The 20,971-nt window shown below is 35.1% G+C and overlaps 1 protein-coding gene across 6 annotated transcripts in view; it reads left to right on the top strand.

The window, feature by feature from the left end:
- Positions 1–20,971, top strand: part of LOC309606950 (uncharacterized protein) — a 757,417-nt gene that overhangs the window by 56,522 nt on the left and 679,924 nt on the right. For all 6 annotated transcript variants that reach the window (XR_014232126.1, XR_014232127.1, XR_014232128.1 and 3 more), the window contains exon 3: positions 6,926–6,983. Coding sequence is in view for 3 of the 6 variants with exons in the window: in XM_082344853.1 (XP_082200979.1) it covers positions 6,939–6,983 (45 nt within the window). In the remaining 3 variants the exon portion in view is untranslated. The remainder of the gene's footprint in view (positions 1–6,925; positions 6,984–20,971) is intronic.

Genomic DNA, 20,971 nt, shown 5'->3' with positions numbered 1-20,971 from the left:
TAGGCAGGACATGGTGTATTGGCTTCTCTTCAGAAGTGGATCAAATAAAAATGTGTGACAAGGAAAAAATATAGATGGCATGTTAGGTGGTGAGTAACTAATTGTGCTTTTAGCATAAGAGCAAAAACATGCCTGATCGGAATTCTAAAAACCATGTGTTAACATTTTTGCTTTAAACTTAACGATGGCTTCATAAACGTAAAATTACTCTCCAAATGTGATTCAATTCAAGGACATTCTTATTTTACACACCTAAATGAGATAATGTATGTTAAGTGCCCAGCCCAGTGACTGGCATCTAGTATTTGTAGAATAAATGTTCTTCCTTCCTGTTCCTCTAAGGTGCCCTCTACAGCACATGAACTTATTTATTTAATTGTAAATTTTACCAGAATAACATTTTCTTTTATTATTATATATATTATGTTGGTTTTTGAAATTCTGTGTGTACTACATGCTCATTGCAGGTAACTTGGAAAATACAGAAAACAACAACAGAAAGGTCACCTGTGATTTCACCCTAGTGAGAAATACTTGTGCTATTTAAGTATATGTCCATTTTACACATTTTTCTAGAATATTCAACTTGGAATTCATAATCTTGGCTTTTAGACAGCCTGTTCAATAAAGCAAATGATAAGGAGACTTAGCCAACTAGTCTATGTTGTTATTTTCGAAGAACAGAATAGACCCTAATTGCTAAATTGCCAATCTGTCCATATGTTTTTTTCATTTGCTCAAAATTTTAAAAATAAGCTTTATTTCAAAAAGCAGTTTTAGATTTACAGAAAAATGCAGAGATCATATAGAGGGCTCCCATGTACCCTGTACCCAGTTTCCTCTATTATTAACATCTTACATTAGTATGGCATATTTGTTATAATTAATGAACTAACAGTGATATACATACTATTTATAACTAAAGCTCATACTTTTTTCAGATTTTGTTAGTTTTTACCTAATGTCCTTCCTCTGTTCCAGAATCTCATCCAGGATATTACATTACATTTAGTTGTCTTGTCTCCTTAGGCTCCTCTTGGCTGTGACAGTTTCTCAGATTTTCCTTATTTTTGATGACCTGGACAGTTTTGAGGAGTACTGGTCATATATTTTGTAGAATGTCCTTCAACTGGGATTGTTTAATGTTTTTCTCATGATTTGCCTGGAGTTAAAGAGTTTTTGGTAGGAAGATCACAAAAGTAAAGTGCCATTTTCATCACATCATATCAAGTAAATATTATCAACATGCCTTTATCATTATTGATGTTGACCTTGATTACCTAGCTGAGGTAGTGTTTGTCAAGTTTCTCCACTATGAAGTTATTCTTTTTATCCCCCTTTCCATAATGTACTTTTTGGAAGGAAGTCATTATACACAGTCCACAGTAAAGGGGAATAGCTTTAGTGTGGAGTAGCTATATAAATTATTTGGAATTCTTTTGCATGGGAGATTTGTCCTTTCTTTCCTCTTCTCTCCTCTTCTCTCCCTTTCTCTCTCTCTGTCTCTCTCTGTCAATATGTACTCATGGATATTTCATTTATACTTTGGGCTATAATCTAATACTCCTTTATTTATTTTGCTGCTAAAATTGTTGCAGCTTTAACCATTGTGAGCTTTTTCAGTTGGCTTCTATGTCCCTTTAACATGCACCCATTATTGGAATTCTTTTTTTGGAGTACTTTCTTACATTCTGGTACTACAAGATGCTCCAGATTCATTTTAGAAATTTCCTGACCCGCTATCAATCTGTTTGTAATTAAAATTAAAATCAGTAGGCTCTAGAAATCAGACTGCCTTATTTCAAATCCTGGCTTAACCATTTGCCAGCTTTGTGACCTGGAGCTATTTTACCTTTTGAGGGGGTAGACAGGGCCCAGTTTCCTCATCTGCATTAGGGCAGGGATTTTTATTTGTTTTCTTTTTCTCTAGTGTATCCCTATTACCTAGAATTGTGTCTGGTACCTAGTGGTGTTCAATAAATAGATATTTGTTTAGTGAATACATGAAAAGTGGATAGGAATATTAATTTACAAATTCATATCAACAATAAATAGAATATGGCTTTGTGTTATTTTATCCTGAAATATCTGTCTAGTTTATTATTTTTAATTTAATTTCATTATTATCAAAGTTATATATGCATATAGCTTAAAGATTCAAATAGTTCTGCGAGATTTTAAGCAGAAGAAAGGTCTTCTAACTCATTCTATGAGGCAACCACATTCAGTTTCCTTAGGTGATTCTTTTGATACTTATCTCCATATGTCTAAATAATATGCTTTTATTGTTGCTTCTTGATTTATAAATTTTATGCATTGTCTATTCACTTCCAACCATGGAGGATAAGGATCTACCACCACTCACTCTATTCTTTTTGTCTTCCCATTCTTCTTTCTATAGCAGCAAGAGACCATTCAGAACACACCTGAAATCAAGTTAGTTTTATTATTTGCTGCAGCAAAGGAGACCCTACATCATGCAGAACAAAGATGAGTATCAAAAGGAGATAGGGAAAGGGTGTTATAAAATTTATGGTGATCTTAGCAGGGATTGGTCAGAATTTGCTGATGGAGTATCAGTGGTTTTATTTTTTAGAAACCGTGAGACCATGCAGAATTATCCTTGCATCAGTTTATTTGTGGTTTAATCTTACATATAGGAGTCTGAATGAACTGGTGTTCATTGTGAGAGTCTAATAAATATCATTGCTTGGTTTGGTACAATTCTGTGAGTCACTGTACTTTTTATAAGATGTGATTTCTGATTTAATTCTCAATTCCTCCCTAATATCCTAGCTTCCAGAAGATATAGAGTATTTCAGTTCATCACTCAATATAGTTCTGTCACAACTGTGATTAAATTAATTTTCAGTGTTCACATTTCTACAACTGTGTTGGCTGTTGAGCCCTGTATTATCCTATTATTCCTTTTCCTTTTCTCACTTTGCTGTCTTACATATAGACTTTTAGTTGACAAGCATTATTAGCAAAGCAGACTCAAAACAGTTCTTACAACCTGGTCTATAAACTTGATGAAATCCCTGCTCTCTGTTTTTTAATTTGTTCCTCGTCGTGTGTGAACAGTTGAATTGAAACGAATTCAACAATATTCCTGAAACTGGACACTTTTACCTCTAGCAGTGTCAAGCGGTCAGCAGTCCTGCTAAGCTCTGGGCATGGGATCAATTTTGGACTCAAGATAACAGATGGGGTAGAGATCTCACTGAATTCCTTAATAAAATCAACTTTATTTTTACTGGTTGCTAGTCTTCTTATTATTGAGTTCTAAGTGTTTCTTATGTATTCTTGATACAAGATCTTTTTCAGATATATTTATTTAGATATTTTCTTATTTTTTGTTTTGAATATTTTCTCGTAGTCTGTGGCTAGCATTTTCACTTTCTTAATTGTGTATTTTGAAGGGTTGAAGTTTTTACTTTTATGAAGTCCAATTTATCATTTTTTTCTTTTATAGTTAGATATTTTTGTGTTTAATTTATGAAACATCTTCTGATCCAAAGAATATAACGTTTTTCTTATTTTTTTCTTTAAGTTTTACAGTTTTAACTTTAAAATTTCAGTGTATGACATTTTTGAGTTTATTTTGGTGTATGGTGAGAAGTGGGGGTGGAGGCTCATCTTTTTCTTTTCCTATACAGATATCCAGTTCTAGCTCCATTTATTGAAAGAACTATAATTTCACTATTGAATTATCTTTGTACCTTTGTCAGAAATCTGTTGATCAGATATGTAAGGGTCAATTTGTGGACTTTTCCATTGATCTATGTGTTTGTTTATCATTATGCCATATTACACTGTCTTGATTACTGTAGCTTTATAATAAATCTTGAAATCAGATGGTGTAAATCCTCCAACTTTGATTTTTTAAAAATAGTGTTCACTACTTGAGGCCCTTGGGTTTCCATATAAATTTTTTAAAGACTTTATTTTTTTAAGAGCAGTTTTAGATTCAAAGCAATATTGAGCAGAAAGCACAGAGATTTCCCATATTTTCCCTGCCCCCACATATGCTAAGCCTGCCCTATTATCAACATCCCCCCACCAGAGTGGGACGTGTGTTACAATTGATGAACTTACATTGACATATCATAATCACCTTGAGTCCACAGCTTACCTTAGGATTCACTCTTGGTGTTTGTACATTCCATGGATTTGGACAAATGTATAATGACATGCACCATCATTATAGTATCACACAAAGTGTTTTTATAGCCCTAAAAATCCTCTGTGCTCTACCTATTCATATCTTCCTTCCCAAACCCCAGCTCTTGGCAACTCCTGAGTTTTTACTGTCCTCATAATTTTGCATTTTCCAAAATGCCATGTAATTTTACAGTATGTAGCTTTTTCAGATTGGAATCACACAATATGTAGCATTTAAAAATGAACTTTTTTCACTTAGTTATATGCATCTAAGTTTCCTCTATATCTTTTCATGGCTTCATAGCTCATTTCTTTTTAGCCTTAAATAATATTCCCTCATCTAGATGTACCACAGTTTATTCATTCATCTACTGAAGGGCATCTTGGTTGCTTCCAGGTTTTGACAATCATGAATAAAGCTACTGTAAACATCCACGTGCAGGTTTTTGTGTGGGCATAAGTTTTCGACTCCTTTGGGTAAATACCAAAGAGTGTGAGTACTGGATTATATGGTAAGAGTATATTTAGTTTGTGAGAGATCGCCAAACTATCTTCCAAAGTGGCTGTACCATTTGCATTCCCACCAGCAATGAATAAGAGTTCCTGTTGTGCCACTTCCTGTCTGCTTCTATCCTCTGAAAAAGATTGTAAAACAATTAATATAATTTCTTCCTTAAATGTTTGGTAGATATCACCAGTGAACCCATCTTGGCCTGGTGCTTCTTCTGTTTTGAAAAGTTATTAATTATTGATTCAATACCTGTAATAGATATAGGCCTATTAAAATTGTCTGTTTCTTCTTGTTTGAGTTTTGGCAAATTGTGTCTTTCAAGGAATTGGTCCATTTCAGCTAGGTTATCAAATCTGTGGGCATACAGTTAGTTGTTCATAATATTCCTTTATTATCCTTTTAATGTCCATAGGATTTGTAGTGATATCTCCTCTTTCATTTCTGATATTAGTAAGTTGTGTCCTCTTTCTTTTTTTCTTAGTCTGTCTAGAAGTTTATCAATTTTATTGATGTTTTCAGAGAAGCAGGTTTTGATTTCATGGCTTTTTATCTATTGATTTCCCATTTTCAACTACATTTTCAATTGATTTCTTCTCTATTATTATTTATTTTCTTCTGCTTGCTCTGGATTTAATTTAGTCTTCTTTCAAATACATGAGAGATTTAAATGGTAAAAAAAAGTCTTATGAGTTGTAGGAGCAAACATGAGTGAAAATTTCATGAAATCCAGAAAGGAAAAGATTGTTTAATCTTATAAAAAGAAAGAACTTAGCATAGCAAAAGCAAAACAAAAGAAATATTTTTACCATACATAGAAAGACAAAAGACAAATTGAAAAAATTTGCAATTTTTATCACAGACCAAGTATTAATATACAAAGAGCCTCTAAAATGGAGAAGAAAAAAAGACAACCACTCTATAGAAAAATGGGCTAGTAATTTAAATAGCTCATGAAATGGTTCTTAAAAATAAAAACATAAAACAACGCCCATTTATAATGAGAGAAATGCAGATTAACATACCATGAAACATAATTTTTACCTATCATATTGGCAAAAATCCAAAACTTTGATAACCTTCATTATTGGTGAAGCTATGGGGAAAATGGGTGTTCTCATATAATGCTGATAGGAATCAAAATAATATAATAATTTGGAGAGGAATTTGTCAACATCTAGCAAAATTATATGTACATTTATAGTTTGATCTAGCAATCTAATTTCTAGAGCTCTAGAAGGTACAGTAGCAAAATGCAGTAAAGAAGCAAAAATGCAAAGAACAAAAGTGAAAAGCTTTTCATTCCAGTGTTATTTGTGATAGCAAAAGTCTGGAAATCTCCAAACTTTTCCCTGTTCATCAGCAGGGCACTATGGGCACTACACAATAAATTATCCTGTGGCTGTAGAAGAGAATGAGGACTATCTTTTATAGAGGACCTCCAGTATATCTAGTATCAATGAAAAAAAAAAGTAAGGTGTAGAAAAGAGTGCGTTTATGTTACTGTATTTTTAAGGGGAGAGTGTAGGAATACAGATGTATTTTTGTGTATGTGTATATATTTAATGGAAGGTTAAACAAAAAATACTAATTATTCTTTGGGAGAGGACATGGTATGAAGGAGACAAGCTAGATTTCTCTGAACGTAATTTGCTTTATAGATTTGACTTTGTAACAATGTAAGTTTTGTATCATTATAAACAAAATGAAATTTAAAATAATACTAAAAACCAGAAACAAAATAAATGAATCTAAATGTATGAATTGGTAGCACAACCACAAAGAAGTGTGTTATGTCAATTAAATATATATTATAGTTAATTAAACCAAAGTTGACTGTATATCCCCATGGATTATATACAAAGGACCAAAGGAAAAAGCAAAAAAAGACAAAATAATCTTACACTGTTTTTGGCAATCATATTGTTGGTGGTAATGTAGGTACTATTTTGAGACTGGAGAGTATTGTGGGATAATGTAAATGGGATATAATGTAATAATTGGATGTTGAGAGCTGGACTGTTTTATATAGGAGAAAGGAGATACAGATAATAAGATTGATGAAGTTAATAAAAGTCCTGTAGTTCTGAATTTGAAATATCAGTATAAACACATGATTTATTATATCATTTTTTTAAAAAGCATTTTGCAGCTCTTTCCTCTAAAATGGTCTGCAAAACAATGATGATCCCAAATCAATGAATACCTTTAGTGTACTGATTGTGGTCTCTATATCTCAATTCCCATTTAAAGGAACCAGAACTTGATGAAGAAATGCAGATCCCAGAATCTTGGACAGAAAATTTACAAGGTAAGCCTGAAATATCTTGTTATACCATAAAGTAAGGCAATTATCAAAGACAACTAGTATTGTTCCAAAAGGATAAAGGAACCATCTTGAATAGATTCTTTTTGGACGAAATATGGAACACTTTCAACGTCATTAGGAAAAGAATCGCAGTGATTTGAAACACATCAAATTGGTTTAAATCCATGAATTCATAATGATAGCAAAGAAATCATTGGTCACTTTTGGACAATTCTAGGTTATCAACTCATTGTTCTGGAAAAAACAGCTGTTAAAGAGAAAAATGTTGTATCAAGCATTTATTCTTATTTTCTGATTCAAAATGTATCCCTGAGTAACCAAATATTTGGTGAGGGGAAATGTGTATTTATTAGTATTCCAGCTAATACATGAAGATGGAATAAGTAGAGTATCACTATTTTGCAATCCTAATAAGTTAATGGGTCTCAGTAATGATCTTCAGTGGTTTTTGACATCCCATATTAAGAATCAACTAGGTGTTATGCACCTCCTAATGGAAGTACATTACATTGCTTATGAGATATCCTTGCCAAGAAACCAAAAAACCTCTAGATCTAGCAACCAATTTACAGGAAATGCTAGAAGGAGAGGAACATGCTGAATTATACCTTGGGGATGCAATCAGCAAGATCCATACTGTGGGATAATCCACAGGGGAATAAAAAACACTTCTTGAACAAGTCAATTGAAAAAAAAAAGAGATAAGAGAAGGCACATATCAACCAATTACAATATACTGACCTTATTTGGATTCTGATTGTAGCATTAAGAACTATAAGGAAAAGTGGCGAGGAAAACAAGGACAGACAGAAAGAGAAAAAGAGACAGACACTTGTAGAAATTTGATACTTGTAGAGATTTGAACATTGCCTGGATATTTCATAATATTAAGGAATTATTATAGACTAGAAGCAAGATACTCTAGTAGCAATAAGCACATCAAGTACCTGTGTTTTCTAAGTATCATTCTCTGCTCAAGAACTGGCTGATTCCAGGTCTGGTTCAGGGAAAGTACAAAAAGTCTAGTGCTAAAAACACGGAAGTGTTCAAACACTAATGGTGATACTTCAGAAAGAAACAGAAGCTTATGGGAAGGTTCTTCCATTGTCCAAATTTGGAATAACTTGGGCATCAAAAATGATGAAAGTAATGGATTACAGAACATTAAATAGAAGAAATTTCTGAGTCCATGGTGTAATTAAGAAGAGATAAATATGAATAGAGAAAGGGAAAATTGAGAGAAAGCTCCCTTTTTGGGATGGGAGGAGGCAAAAAATATGAATTAATAAAAGTAGAAGGAATTGTAGAATTAGGAAATTCTTCTTTTGAAACTGTCTATGTAATACTTGAGTTAGGCAAAGATCGTTAATAGATGCTATAACTATTGGATCAAAGGTTGCTGGGGAATAGAATATTCATGTGATAGTGTGATATCTTCTCGCAGATCAATTTCTAATAACAAAAGAAAAAGTGTACCTTCAGCAAGTGATCAAATTTATTATTTCCAGTACAGGTACTGCTACCAGTGACAATAATATTGCAACCTGATATCATGCAGTAAGAAGTGCATATCACTTATCCAGTGTTCTTGGGGGAAAAAAAAGTTTCAACTTGAATCTAGTATTGAGAAAATAATCAGACATCTCCATAATATGAGGTAGTCAATAGGACAACTGTCCTGGACTCTTCGTAAAAAAGTCAATGTCATGAAAAAAAAGAAACTAAAAAAAGATGATCTAAGTTAAAAGAGACTAAAGAGGCATAACAAGCAAATGCGATGTGTAAAACTTGATTTGGCTTTTGGATGTGGGAAAAAGTAATATGGAAGACATTTCAGAAGCTTCTGGAATATTTAAATAAAGACAATATTTTAGATGACATTATTGAATTATTATCAATTTTTGAAATATGATATTAGTATTTTGGTCATGTAGGAGAATATCTGTACTCTTAGGAGATTCTGGCTGGAGTATCTAGGGGTGAAGTGTTGCAGTGTTGGCAACTTACTTTCAAGTGGTTCTTAAAACATACACATATGTGTGTATATATGTATGGAGACAGATAAAACATGTGGCAAAATATTAAAATTGGTGAAACTTGGTGAAGGTATACAGGTGTTTACAGTACCGTGGATTTGTTTTTGTTCTTTCTATAAATGTGAATACTTTTCTAATAAAAAATTGGAAAAATTAAAACCAGAAATATTACTTTGTATATCTTAAGAATTTAATGTTTACTTAAAGCTTATTAATATAATTAAAAAATATTTAATGTAGGGCCAAGTCCTTCTCTTTAGGCAAGAAATAGGCAGTTGGAGTTCTGAATCTATCTTCCATAAATCACACTATAATTATAAGGATGTCCATTTTCAGTTACTGTAAAACTAAAGTCACTTCCAAAGCAATGAGGCAAAATTATTCTAAATTTATTTTTTTCCTCTAATATTTTACATTTCTCTCCTACAATTCACTTTTATTTGAATCTTTCCAAGGTATTCAGACTGGTTTTTACAGAAGAAGCAACTCTTTCTTCTCACATTTACATTTTATTAGTTTACATGATATGTAATTAAATATAATTAAAACAATAGGTACAACAAATATTAGCAAGTTTGGGGACAAATACATTTAATGCTTGGTAAATATACAGCTCAACTAGTGGGGACTGAAAAAGTACATGGATGTCTAAAAGAGTAGCCTACCACTTGTAAGGTTTTATTATGCTGTCGTATTAGCTGGGATATTTCACAGTGACACTGTGGATAGTTGGTTAATCCAACAGATTGCTTGAGTGGAGATTGGTTAGAGAGGGTCTACTGTAGTCAAATGTTCACTAGCCTATGTTACAAACAGGATTCAGTATTGTTCATACACAGTTAAGTTTTATCCATAGTCATCCTCTGGTCAGATTAGTTTATGAATAATCTCTTCTGTCTCAATTACTGCCCAGCCCCTTCCCCTAGTTGAGCTAAGTAAAATGGCTTTAGACTTTGTTACAGTTACAAATGGGTACATTTAGGTCACTTTCCTTTCCTTTTATTCTATAATGCCCCCACCCCCAATAATTTGAAGCTGCTCATTTAGGAATTATGTTGCTCAGGCACTGTTTCAGTATCTGCTGGGAGCATGGCATAGAATCTTAGAGTTGTTAGTCAGTAGTCCTGTTGATTGTTTCCGAGGCAACTCCAATGAATTTCTGACTCTGTTAAAGCAGTATTGTAAGTTTTATAGCTCCCACATTGGAATCGACTCAGAGGTAGGGCTCACTGTGAAGGGAATGTTGCTTTTCCTACCTGACCATTCTTTCTAAGAGAAGTTTTTCCTGCTTTGTGAGCCCTGAGAATGCTGTCCCGAGGAAGACTCTTTCCTGTGGTGGTATGCCAGACGGCTGGGTTAGATTTCTGTCTCTGTTCACTGAACTTGCTGCTCTGCTCTCTGAGGAGACAAGGGCGAGAAAACCGTTAAGGGAGAGGCTTTCAACGGATTTGTAAGAGCCAGCATTTCTCTTCTCTAGAGCATGTTGTGCTTAAATGCTACTCTTCCCTTGAGGGCACCCTTCAGGTTCTGGCTTTTTCAGGCAAAGCAAGAGACCCTAGTTATTTCACTTTCGATCAATTCAGAAGCCACGAAGACCAAAATTGTCTCTTCAGATCCACTCAGACACCAAAGAGAGGTGTGGAAAGGAAATTGCTGCACATCTATCAGCAGCTGTATAACTCAAATCCATCTCTGGCTTTCATTTTCTATGTGGCAGTCAGGAATTGAAGCTAACACTCAAATTAGCAAAAATAAAATGTTTCAAAAAATACCTTGGAGAATAAAGTCGATTTTCCATTGAAACCCTCCTATAGTCACTGTGGCAGGCTTTACTATACTATTCATTGACCAGTTCACCTCTTGTACAAGGGAGAATTATACTCCCTCCCCCCTTAAAGTCAGATGTGGTCATGGGACTTGCCTTTGGCCAGTGAAATGTGGATGCATTTAATTTCCAAAGCTTGAATCTCTACCTCTCTCTTCTCCAGACTATTGCCAAACACTTATTCATGTAACCTGTGAAGATGAACCATCCATATTCTCAATCTGATTACTTGTTCCTTTTATTAACTTCATCTGAATGTATTATCCATTTATACATGTACCTCAATTTACTTTTTAGAAAGAAAACAGGTATAAATTGAATTTTTAAATGCTTTATATGCCCAAAGGAAGTCCTAGTGAATTCTTTTGTGTATTGAATATATCAGTATGCATATTTCAACATTTTCACACGTTGACTTGGTGTAAAGCAGAGCACATCAGATAATCTTCTTTTCTTAGCTGTTGTGTAGCTTTGTTTACTATATGTTGGTTGTTCACTCATCAAACAAATGCTTATTGAGCATCTGTCACATTCAAAGTGCTGTGCCAAGTCCTGGGTGCACATGTTTAGATGTAGGAATAGCTGTACCTAAACATTGTGTGTGGTTTGCTGCTGTGGACTCAATTGATTCCCCCTTACCCAATTCATTTGTTGAAGCCCTAACCTCCAATGCGGCTGTATTTGGAGCTAAGGCTTTTGGGAGGTAATTTGGGTTAAATGAGGTCACAAGGATAGGGTCCTAACCTGATAGGATTGGTGGCTTTATAAAAAGAAGAAGAGATCTCTCTCTACCTCTCTCCATATGCACATACTAAGGAAAGTTAATGCAATCACACAGTGAGAAGGCAGCAAGACAAGAAGTCTGCAAGCTTCGAAGAGGATGCTTCCAAGCATCCAAGGATCCTCTCCAAGCATCATGGGATCAGAACTCAACCATGCTTGTACTCTGACCTTGATCTTCTAGCTTCCAGAACTGTGAGAAAATAAATTTCTGTTGTTTAGGTCAACTAGTTTATGGTGCTTTGTTATGGCAGCCTGAGCTAACTAATACATTTGTCAAGTCCAGGAATTCTATAAATAGAATACCTGTGAATCTTGTAAGAAATTAATCAAGGGCAGCACAGTAATATAGAACTATACTTTATATGACTGACCATAAACTTATGAAATTTGTAATCCTAAGAGGTATTAAAGGAAAATAAAATTATAACAAATCTAAAGAAAAGACAGATAAATTCATGAATGTCTGATTCATAATAGTATATTAAGGGAAATCAGAATTCCAACCTTTTAAAAATAAAATGGGGAAGAACAACAACAAATCAACCAATGTAATCAATTAATTTTTTCTTGAACAAGTGCTTAGGAGTGTCCTTAGACAATAATATCTCATATTATGGTTCAGAACTACCTGTGTCAGAATCACATTGGAGTGCTATTAGATGTCTAGTTTTCAGGACAGTGTCACAGTAATATTCAATTTTTCTGAGGGAATCTTCATTTCAAACAAGTTCTCTAAGTGATCCTTAGACACACTAAAGTCTGAGATCACCCATTTTAAGCATTGTGGGGCTGCATAAAAAATGTTAGTCTTTGTCCCTGCAATAAGACACCTACTGATGCATGAAATAAAGGCAGACCAGGATGGAAAGTGAGCAAGGGCTCTACTTTATGGTACAGAGTATAGAAGTAGTATTTTTAGTAGAAGAGATCGACAAAGAATAGAAAGTAGTTACTAGGGATCTGTTCCCAGCACTCTGGGACCTGAGAGGGAGTAATAGACAGTGGACCAGAGGAGTTTGGAGACAGGGAGGCCTCAGAAAAGAAGTGGCATGTGCCACCACTTGAAGAGTAAAGAAGGCTCTCTCCCTTCAACACTTCTTAGAAAAAGACAGTAAAGGAATAAAACAAAGTTTTTCTTTCACAAGGACAGAGAGCACAGAGAGGAGATAAGAATGGATGAAAACATTTTGGAGGACAGAATGCAATGAGGAGGTAGGACTGACTAGACTAGAAGTATGCTGATTCACCCTGAACACCCTCTGGAGGCTCAGCCCTTGGAGCACCACGTGTTGTAGAAGGTGAGGAAGAGGGATATGTAAAGATAAAAGGAAGGGACATGTAAGTGGTTGGACCCTGGCCACCTGTGTTTCAGGAGCAATAGGTTTATTCTCTAGAGAATTTAAACTGGAGGAGACTTGAAGTCAGTGACATTAAGCAGAGTAGAGTGAAGCGCCAGGGCAAGGACTGAAACAGGAATTATTAAGTGAGTCCACTTACCGAACAGTGAGACTCTCAGCACCATCTCTCATCTCCACTCTAATCTCAGAAATCTGACAGCCAGATACATTATCTCAGGCCCTCTACTTCCATCCTTAACTCTAAATAGCATTGATTTCTCAAATCTAAGAATTGATGCTAAAAAATATTGAAACAATACCTTCGAAATTTTAAGAGTATGTGCCCAGCTTCTTAAGAGATTAATCAAGTAGGATAAATGGTAGAGTAAAGGTATTTTTTCAGATACATAAGTACTCAAAACACTTACCTTCTTAGGAGGCAACTAGAGGATGTATTTTAACCAAAATAAGGGAATAAACCAAGAATAGGAAGACATTGAGTCCAGGAAATGGGTTTGAATATAGGAGAATTGCAAAAGGAAATTCAGCATACAACTACACAACCAGGACAAAATTAGGTCTAGAGTACAGGTGAACATAGATTGGAAGAGGGGCTAAGAGAGAGGGAACTGAAGGAAAAAAAAATGAATTCAGATGTTCAGAGGTTTTAAATCGTGTGTGCATTCAATAATCTGTAAAGAGTCTGCTAGCCATGCTCCGTCCTTCCATTTTCTTCTTACTTTTCTTGGCCCTGTATAAAATAAATGTTTTTATACTTATTTTTTCCTCTCTCTTTATGGTTTCCATTTTTGATGTAATAAGTATACCTTTTTTAAGGAATGATATAATCAAACATTATCAGTGATTGTAGTAATTAGCACATAGTTTTAATATTACAATTTGAATCATTTCTCATGGACCTAACTAAAAAGTAAAAAAAAAAAAAAGCCACTAACATTTACTTACAGAAATCTAGGTGATTTCTTTGTTACCTTTTATTTATAGATATTTTAGAAGTTTGCTACATTATTCTCCAGATAGTTCACTAACTTGGTAAATTGGAAAGACTGATTTTCCATTTTTAAGGAAAAAACCCCAGTAACCACCATTTACAGCAAAGAATTTGCATTAGGCAATGCCTTAAAATAATTTTGAAATGTATTTATTTTCATCTCAAATATGACTTCTTTCTAAAATGGTCAAAGTCTCATTTCACAGCTGCAATTAAATGACTTTTTAGGATAATGTTTCATTTGGCTGTATTATGTTAATAATGAGCTAGATGATGTATATCTTTTCCATCTTTATGTACCCATGAATTATTCAGAAGTATTCTCTTGCAAATGCACAGTAGAGGGATTCAGTTCCTTTTTTTCCCAAAAGGGTCAGACACGCTTTAGTTTAGAAGAGAGAGAAAGAGAAAAAAGTAGAGTCTTTCCTTTCTTTTTAAATCTTTTAAAATTTATTGAAGTTAACAGTTGGAAATTATCTAAATATCCACTAAAGAGAAAATAAAATTAATACTTCTACTTGACAAAATGATGCAGCTCTCAAAAGGTAATGGTTGGAAAGACAACATAGGTATACGGAAAAATGTTTATATCAAAAAATAAGTAGAAAAAATCATGATATAAAAATGTATGCACATTATAATTTCAATTGAAAAAGTCATAGAAAAAAAATTCCGAAAGAAAATACAATAAAATAGTAATGACAGTCATGTTACTATGATAGGACTAAAGGTGATCTGTTTCTTCTCTGTATTTTCCAAATTATTTTAACGTGATACTATCTTTTTAATGAGAGAAAGCAAAACAAATAAGCACACCCTTATCGAATGACTCGTGTTTGCTAGAAACTAGGCTGTATGCTGAAGATATAAAGATGAAAAGATATGCATAGCGACATATAAGATAAATCAAGTTTTCCCTGGTGATACTAAAATGTATACTGTAAAATTAACACAAATTTTACTGAGATCTGGTTAAGGAGAAATGTCATTAATTAAATACCTAGTAGGTGCTTTTCATGTGTACCTTGTCCAGTCTACTCAACAATCATATGAAGAAGGTGATTCTATTTTACAGACAGGAAACTAAGTCTTAGAGAGGCTATACAACATGTCCAAAGTGGCACAGTTAATAAGAAATTGAGTTTGGCCTGATTAGAAGTCCATTCTCAGTCATTTAACAAGAATGTATTAAATGCCGACTATGTACCGGAAATTGTTCTAGATTAAGGATACTGAAATGAGGAAAACAAAGACCTTGCCCTCCTGGAGCTTACATTCTAGTGTGAGAAGACATAAACAACAACAACAGAATGAGAAATGGTATATTAGAATCTAAAAAGTTATTTAGAGAAAAATAAAGCAGAGAAAGGGGGTAAGGTTGTGAAGTAGGGGAGGAGGGATTGCAATTTTGAATAGGAGAGTCAGGGAAGGCCTGGCTGAGAAAGCAGTGTTTGAGCAGAGGCCTGAAGGAGTTGAGGGATTGATCCAACTCTGTAAGAGAGCATTTAAGACAGGGGAATGGTAAGCATTAAGGCCTTGAGACGAAAACGTGCCTAGAGAAACAGCAAGGAGACCAGCATGGCTAGAGCTCGTGGAACAGTGGGGAGAGTGGAACAAAATGAGATAAAGGAAGACACTAGGGAGCCAGAGACTTAGAGCTTTGTAAGTCAGGAAACCACTGGAGGGTTTTAAGCAGAGGAGTTAACTTTATCTGACTTAGTTTTGAGTGGATCATTCTGGCTTCCATGTGCAAAAAAGCCCGTAGGGAAACCTGGGTGGAGGCAGGAGACTGGTTAGGAGGCTACTGCAGTGAGACATGATAGTCAGCTGTGCCAGGATAGGAGTGGAGCACAGCCAAGAACTGTGAGGGCTTGAGATTTTATCCTGCTACTTCCTAGTGAACTATCAAGTTAGCTAGTTTCTTGCATGCTGGCAGAAAATATGAGCCTCGGGTTTGTTTCATCCCCCAATACCAACCTATAATAATATGAACACCTGTATGCCTTCACTAAGTTTCACAAATTTTAATATTTTGTCACATTTTAAAATCGCTCTCCATATTTATATACATATGTACACACATATGTGTATGTTTTATGAACCATTTGAAAACAAGTTGTAGACACTGCAATAGTTCAGCACTAGACCCATGGGGGATGCAGAATGGCCCAGGTGGACACTGTGCATACAGTGGGTTTGTGTCACAGCTGAGGGACCCCAAACTTAGGAAACCCCAGTCTAATGGTCTGAGAGCAAACGTGCCTAACCTTTGCTCTCTTTTGCAACGTTACCTATATTATCTTTATTATTCTGGGAGGCGAACAAACCTGTCCTCTGTTTCAGAGGCGACACTATCACTATCTTCCAAGGCTGTTTGCTACACAAATCTCCTTGAAAAGATAGTCCAGAACAAAAGCTATCAGTGTCTTCCCTTGTAAGATGGGCAGAAGTGTAAAAGATCCATGGAGAATCGTCTCTCAATAAGAATATAGTGTAAAGTGGCTACATTCTGGAGGTATTTTTCAGAAAGAGCCCAGACCAGATATGGGATGTAAGAGAAAGAGAGTCCAGACTGATGCTATGGTTTTTGCCAGGCCCTGTACTCGGCGCTGGGGATAGGGTGGCAAATGAGACATTCTAAGCCTTGGCCACCATGAGGCTTACCTCCCCAATGGGAGACAGACCCAAAGTAGCTAAACATGCCACATAAGTGAAATGATTAACTTACGTTATATATTGTTTCTAGGGATTTCAGTTCTGTTAAAAAAAAGTGTGGTTTTATTTAAACAAGATAAAATTACAACCCGGATAGAAAGGGGAGAGGTAGATTAGACCCCATCAGTGAAGGCAAGTGTGCTTGCTTCTAGAGTTCATCCTTGTCATCCTTTTTTGAGAAGTAGAATTAACTTGAGTTTGTGCCTTTTTGCGATAGACACACTTAGCATTTATTTTTATCAGTAACCCAGACATGCTTAATTTGCAGAAAAGACATTAAAATTTTAAAAGCGTCTATTTTAGGAACAAAATTATTTTACTCTACTTGCTTATAGACATATATTTGGAGGTTGACTGTAATGAGCTATTGTCATAAGTGGAAAACCATCATTAATTTTATTTCTTAGCGGTTTGTCGTCTGTCTCTACCCACTAGAATAAAGGCTCAAAAAAAGGAGGTTTGCTTTGTTTGTGGACACAGTCTCAGCTCATAGAATAGTGTCTGGTATACAATAGGTGTTTAATAAGTAGCTCTTGAATGAATGAATGTATGATACATGTATGTATTATTTTGTATTTTGCTTATAATAAGCAGATTCCTTTCCCTAGTATTAATTCCATTTGCAGAAGTGTTCATGTCTGTTAACTTTCTATTAGTTTTTTGTACCATAACCATTCTTCAGGTATTGGACATTTAGATGTTTCCCAAATGTTTACAATGATACAAAATACTGAAGTAATGTTTTTGTGTATATTAACTTTTAAATTTCTTTTGAATTATCCCTTAAGTATAAATTCAAAGGAATGGGTCAAAGGTATTAACATCATCATTACTTTCTCTCCATGTTGTGTTTTCCAAAAAGGTAGGGATAGTTTTCAATGGATGAGTGTACCTGTTACACCTCAAACTCAAATCCATTAGCACTAGTTGTTACGTTTTTTTTTTTAACCTCCCCGTCTTTGTAGGTGGAAATAGAGGATCAAGTATGCTTTTATTAGCTTTTATTTCATGTCTCCTGATGTTGTATATATTTCCATGTTTATTTATTATTTTTTCCCTGTGGTATGAGCCGTACGTTCATATACTTTGCCCAGCAGAGCTGCTTGTTAAATTATCCAGTTCCTAAATTCTAGGCCGAATGATGACATTTAGGTTTTTAATGAAACCTTCTCCTTGGTAGTGGGGTTGTCTCAGATGGCAACTTCAGGTGAAGTTCTCCTGGTGAGGCTGAGAGGCAGGAAGGTGAGAGAGGGGCTCTTTGATGCCAACACTCAGGCACGGAGGATTTCCTTGCCTGGTGAGGAGCGCCACAAGGAGCCACCATTTGATTACATTTCCTCTTTCAACAGATATCTATTGGGCTTGCTGCTGTGTAAACAGCAAAATAAATATCTAATCACATTGTGTTATAAGTGTGATAAAAGTGGGGTACAGTAAGAGACAATAATGAGGAAGGGATGAGTGCTTGGAAGCCTTACGTCAGGGGAGTCTTTCTAAGGAAGTGGCATTTTACCTAAAACCCAAAGGAAGAGATATCCTCAAGGTATCTACTATGTCATATCTCTGGTAGAAGCACAGTGTAAAATGCCATTACTCTAGCCTACAGAGCCAGCCTATTCAGCTGAGTTGTAATATCCTGTGGGTCAGAAAGTTGCTTTCATCTTGATGTCACTCAAGATGACTGTGCTAGGTCAGAGAGATGGAAGAATAATGTTCCTCCTTAAGTTCCTTACATGCCTGGCCACTCAGTGATATACAGGAAATAACCTGTGCTTCTTTGAGGCTGGCTACTTAGTTAGATAACCTGTGCTTGTTTGAGGATCAAATAATAAGATCATCACTGTGTGTCATTTCCCCTATTCTTTCAATATGATTGAAATAGTTACAATTATCAGAATTCAGAGGAGTCCACTTTCTCCTGATTTTATGAATCATGCTGTAAGAGCAGCTAACACAGCATAATACACAATACAGTCATAATGCAGTCTGCATAAAAGCAATCTCAAGTCACATAAATGCTTCATAAAGAGTCCCTATCTGTACACAACATCTACAGTACACAGGAAAAATGAAAATCAGTATCTTATAGTTGACTTCATTTGGTTTTCTAACTTTGATTACTTCTTCCATAATTTTGGCTTATCCATTTAAGCTTATTCTTAATATATGGACACTTGGGGGTCCAGTCGGTCCTTTAGAGGTAAGAAGGGTTTGAAGCCATATTGCTGTTACTGTTAATTTAAATAATCCTCTAAAAGTCCACATTGCAATGAAGCAAGAATACTGCCATGTGTAAAATAGGAGATTTTATTTTCTGAACATTTAGCAGTTTATTTCACATTCTACATGTAACCCTCTGTTATAGTCTGTAATGTCAGAGGAGGCATGCATGTATAGTCCATTGCCAGGAAAAAATACAGTCTTACTAGTAGCTGACTGCAAATATTCTCAGAGTCCAGAGTATGATGCAAATATATGTGTATATATATATATTTTTTACTATTCTCATTATGCTCTTCTAGCCTGAGTCAGCTTTAGCCCCCTTCTCCCCTAGACGTCTTCCCTTGCTCCCTTCTTCTTTCACTCCTCTAGCCACCCCATGTGGTCAGAGCTGGGGAAACCACTGTTCCTGGATCTCTTCTGGAAGGCAGTGAGGAATCAGAGTTGTTGGCACCTCACAGCCTTCCCTGGGATTTGGCTTAAACTTTTCAGATTCTTTGGAGTGGAATCTGTTATATAAAACCAGTCTCTCTGGTGTTAATAGCACAACCCTCATAGCACAAGTCTGGTGTAACTGTGTCAGAAAGGACTCCTTCCACCAAGAAGGAGGCTGAGAAAGCAAAAAAAAAAAAAAAGGTGTAGGGGACAAAGAACCTGGATCTGTCACAGATGATCTTCCAGAGTTCTTTGAAGTCGATTTATTCCATGGTAAACCTCTCAGAGCCACTTCACCAGAAACACGTCTTTACTAAAAAAATGCTTTCTAGGTTCACATGAGGTAATCACAGTTCCAACCTAGCACAGAAATTTAGTGAGGCAAGGATAATCAAGTTATCCATACAATCATAAAAATGACGTGGGCACTTATCTTTTCCCAGTTTCTCTGTAATGTTCGTAAAAGAAATTATTAATCCAACAGTGGCACATAGTTTTACTCCATAGATGGGAAGGAAACTTAATTATTTGTAGGAGCTGCTATGTATTAGTCTGAAAGACTTGTTTAAAATTGTAGTTGCACTAATACAGCATTGTTAACTTGACAGCAAAAGTAACCACAACTTAAGCCTTCATACAATCTGCCCTGCTCTCCAGGATCCCTCTTACTGCAGACTTTCAGTGGAGTTCTGAATGACTCATTCTCATATAAAAGATTTGACACTGAGCTGGATTCAAGTTTTAATTCTTCCAGGTTTGATCCATCATTGAAAAATGTATTGGTGATACTGTTCAAACCTTAACATCTTGCAGTATTAAAACTAACTTTTGTCAGATTAAAGTTGCTTCTCTAAATTGTTGAAATATGTATTGATGAATGCCTAATTTTCTAGATTTTTCCTGAAAATAATATCTTAAAGTTATATCATGGCTAAGAATTTGTATCCATTTCTCTTGTAATTATCTTAATTACACTAGATATCATTGTTGCTTTCAAAGAGACAGCCAACTAGGCTTTATATCAAGCTTTTACTCCAGGAACTAAGGAACTTTTTCCTTTGTAAACTGTATAAAAAGATGCTACATATTATGTACCAGGAAAAATGGTTGTTTTTTTCCCCCTAAAGTGCCAAAGAATCTCTTTCATCTCCTGGCATCCTCTCAAGCTCATTACTGCTTCAACATTTGAGCTTGTCACCTCTCCAGACTCATCCAGTTGCATTTCATCATCTTTTGACAAATCTTAAAGTTTTCTAAAAAGCTCCTTTGGATTTTCTGTAAAAGCCCATTTTTTGAGATTCAGAAAGCTTCTTTAATTAGTAGATTTTTATAAAAAAATTTATAAAAGGATGACCAAACTTCAAATATCTTTCCATACTTCAATTTTTCTTAAAATTTTTGTTTGCTTCCAACTTTGCCTCTGTTAGAACTTTTTTTTTTTCCTGCCCTTAAGTCTGTGAGAAGATGGTAATATTCCTTAATATCTCATGAGAAACAAAGAGCAGAAGGCCCTGGGGAGCCAGCATTTCCAGTACCGGGTACTACTGAGAAATACAGTTAGATTCAGAACTACTCAACTCATTGAATTCACAGCTCCTCTACCACCT

The sequence above is a fragment of the Balaenoptera borealis genome (assembly GCF_965194805.1).
Source record: "Balaenoptera borealis genome assembly, chromosome: 12".
Taxonomy (NCBI): Eukaryota; Metazoa; Chordata; class Mammalia; order Artiodactyla; family Balaenopteridae; genus Balaenoptera; species Balaenoptera borealis.
Note: the sequence above shows the minus strand (reverse complement) of the source record. Positions and strands in the feature narration are given on the sequence as shown.